Here is a 2326-nt window from a genome sequence, read left to right on the forward strand (position 1 = left end):
ATCATAAGAATGGACATATCTATTTAACTAATAGGTTGTTTCCTCTTGACTGTCAGGAGGCATACAAAAATGGTACAGTATGCAGTGGAGTATATACTGTGACACCTGATGATCTACCAGCTTTTGACGTAAATATAATTTCAATATAAACAGTATATATAGAACCCTTTATAATAATGACAATTTAATGTCCTGACTATACACAAAGTACCTCAATGAGGAGTCTTCTGTATTAAGGATAGTGTGGGCCCAATGGTGTCCTTAAAAAAGAGGCTACACTGTAGCAGTATATAATTTGTATTCAATAGGTCTATTGTGATATGAGTAATGGAGGTGGATGGACTGTATTTCAAAGGAGAATGAATGGTAAAACTGATTTCTACCTCAACTGGGATGACTATCAGTATGGATTTGGAGACCTCGACAAAGAGTTTTGGCTGGGACTTTATTACATAAACCGACTCACTGCAGCACAAAGCAATAACCTCCGTGTTGAGTTGGAAGATTTTGATGGGAATAAGAAGTATGCTACTTATTCTACTTTTAAAGTAGGGAATGCAGACACAGAGTACACACTCACTGTGTCTGGATATGGAGGCAATGCTGGTGATAGTCTGAGCTATCATAGCAGAATGAAGTTTTCCACCAAAGATCAAGACAATGACGACTCCTCAGGAAACTGTGCAACAGCTTATGATGGAGCATGGTGGTATAAAAGCTGTCATCTCTCAAACCTCAATGGTCTCTATTTGGTTGGGTCTCACTCCTCATATGCCAATGGTGTCAATTGATATGGTTTCAAGGGATACGAGTATTCACTGAAGACAACTGAAATGAAACTAGGAAGCAGCTAAACAGTCAGTGCCTACTGGAGAACTAACCGTGGCAGTTCATTATTGCTAGTATAGTTGAGTCCATTTATATTTACTTTTTGCTACAAATATTCAATTGATTTCAAGTCTAGTCAAATTATGAGTGTACATGTACATAATCACAATTAGCAACACTAGCAGTATATGGTAGAATTAATAATGAGATTATCATAAGAAAAGGCTTAAAATACATGTAGCATGTACATGTATGTAACAAGTATACTTGGTCCCACCAGTGATATCAGTAATAGTCTACAAGTGTATAGTACCTTTCATTTTATGGCTTCCACAGTAGTCAATGATTTGAAATGTTAATTAGTAACATATTCTATATTTACATAATAATTTACTATCTACATATTTACTCTAGCTATGCATGCATTTTATGTTTTTGTGAGTCAGTACTGACTTGTCACTTGTGAAATCACAGAACTTATTACCACACCTACTGTAGCCACTGATTAAAAACAGAAATACCAAAGACTACACAATGCTTTAGCAACTTTTTGGAGAAAAATTAAAATTTCCATTTTGACCAAAAACAGCTCGAATTCTCTACAAAATATATGAGCACTGTGATAACACTTTTTGTTGCCTGAAAATATCAAATAAAAAGAATGAATTTGCATTTGTGTTAGAAGATTTGATCAACAAATGTGTGAACTTTATTTTGTAACTTGACTATAACATACACATACAATATGTGCATATTCATTATCAGTAAAAGTATCATTCCATTCTATGTAATCTATATTTTACTACTGACAAGATATTGCATGCAATAAAAATATGTCAGCCAAATTTATTATAGTAGTAACTAATGATTTCTGAAATTCACAATAATTTTGGCCATTAAATAGTATCTAAAATTTGCAATAGTTTTGACCAGTAAATTCACAATAATTTTGACTAGTAGTAAATAAAGCTCCAGTATGTTATAAAAGAAGTAGCTGTACACAAACACTCATCACTGGTAACCTACAGTAAAAGGATTGCTCAGTATTAGTTCTATACAGCAAGTCAAGACAAGATGGATTCCTGTTCTTATTTTAAGCTGATAGGATGCTTCATTCTTATTAGCATTGCTATTGTTCCAACACAAGGTATGTCATACAGTAACAACAATCATAAGAATGGACATATCTATTTAACTAATAGGTTGTTTTCCTCTTGACTGTCAGGAGGCATACAAAAATGGTACAGTATGCAGTGGAGTATATACTGTGACACCTGATGATCTACCAGCTTTTGACGTAAATATAATTTCAATATAAACAGTATATATAGAACCCTTTATAATAATGACAATTTAATGTCCTGACTATACACAAAGTACCTCAATGAGGAGTCTTCTGTATTAAGGATAGTGTGGGCCCAATGGTGTCCTTAATAAAGAGGCTACACTGTAGCAGTATATAATTTGTATTCAATAGGTCTATTGTGATATGAGTAAT

General features: G+C 33.6%; 1 protein-coding gene and 1 long non-coding RNA gene across 2 annotated transcripts in view; both read left to right on the forward strand.

The window, feature by feature from the left end:
* LOC100639752 (ficolin-2-like) overlaps nucleotides 1-791 on the forward strand; it is a 1658-nt gene extending 867 nt beyond the window's left edge. Inside the window, exon 3 of the mRNA XM_020002281.1 lies at nucleotides 309-791. Within this exon, the coding sequence (XP_019857840.1) occupies nucleotides 309-791 (483 nt within the window). The remainder of the gene's footprint in view (nucleotides 1-308) is intronic.
* Nucleotides 792-1827: 1036 nt separating this feature from the next.
* LOC109586108 (uncharacterized) lies at nucleotides 1828-2324 on the forward strand. Its single transcript, XR_002186827.1, has 3 exons — nucleotides 1828-1975; nucleotides 2031-2125; nucleotides 2306-2324. It is a non-coding gene; the product is annotated as an uncharacterized LOC109586108 (long non-coding RNA).
* The last annotated feature ends 2 nt before the right edge of the window (nucleotides 2325-2326 follow it).

The sequence above is a fragment of the Amphimedon queenslandica genome, unplaced genomic scaffold, assembly GCF_000090795.2.
Source record: "Amphimedon queenslandica unplaced genomic scaffold, v1.1 AMPQUscaffold_12944, whole genome shotgun sequence".
NCBI classification, from domain to species: Eukaryota; Metazoa; Porifera; class Demospongiae; order Haplosclerida; family Niphatidae; genus Amphimedon; species Amphimedon queenslandica.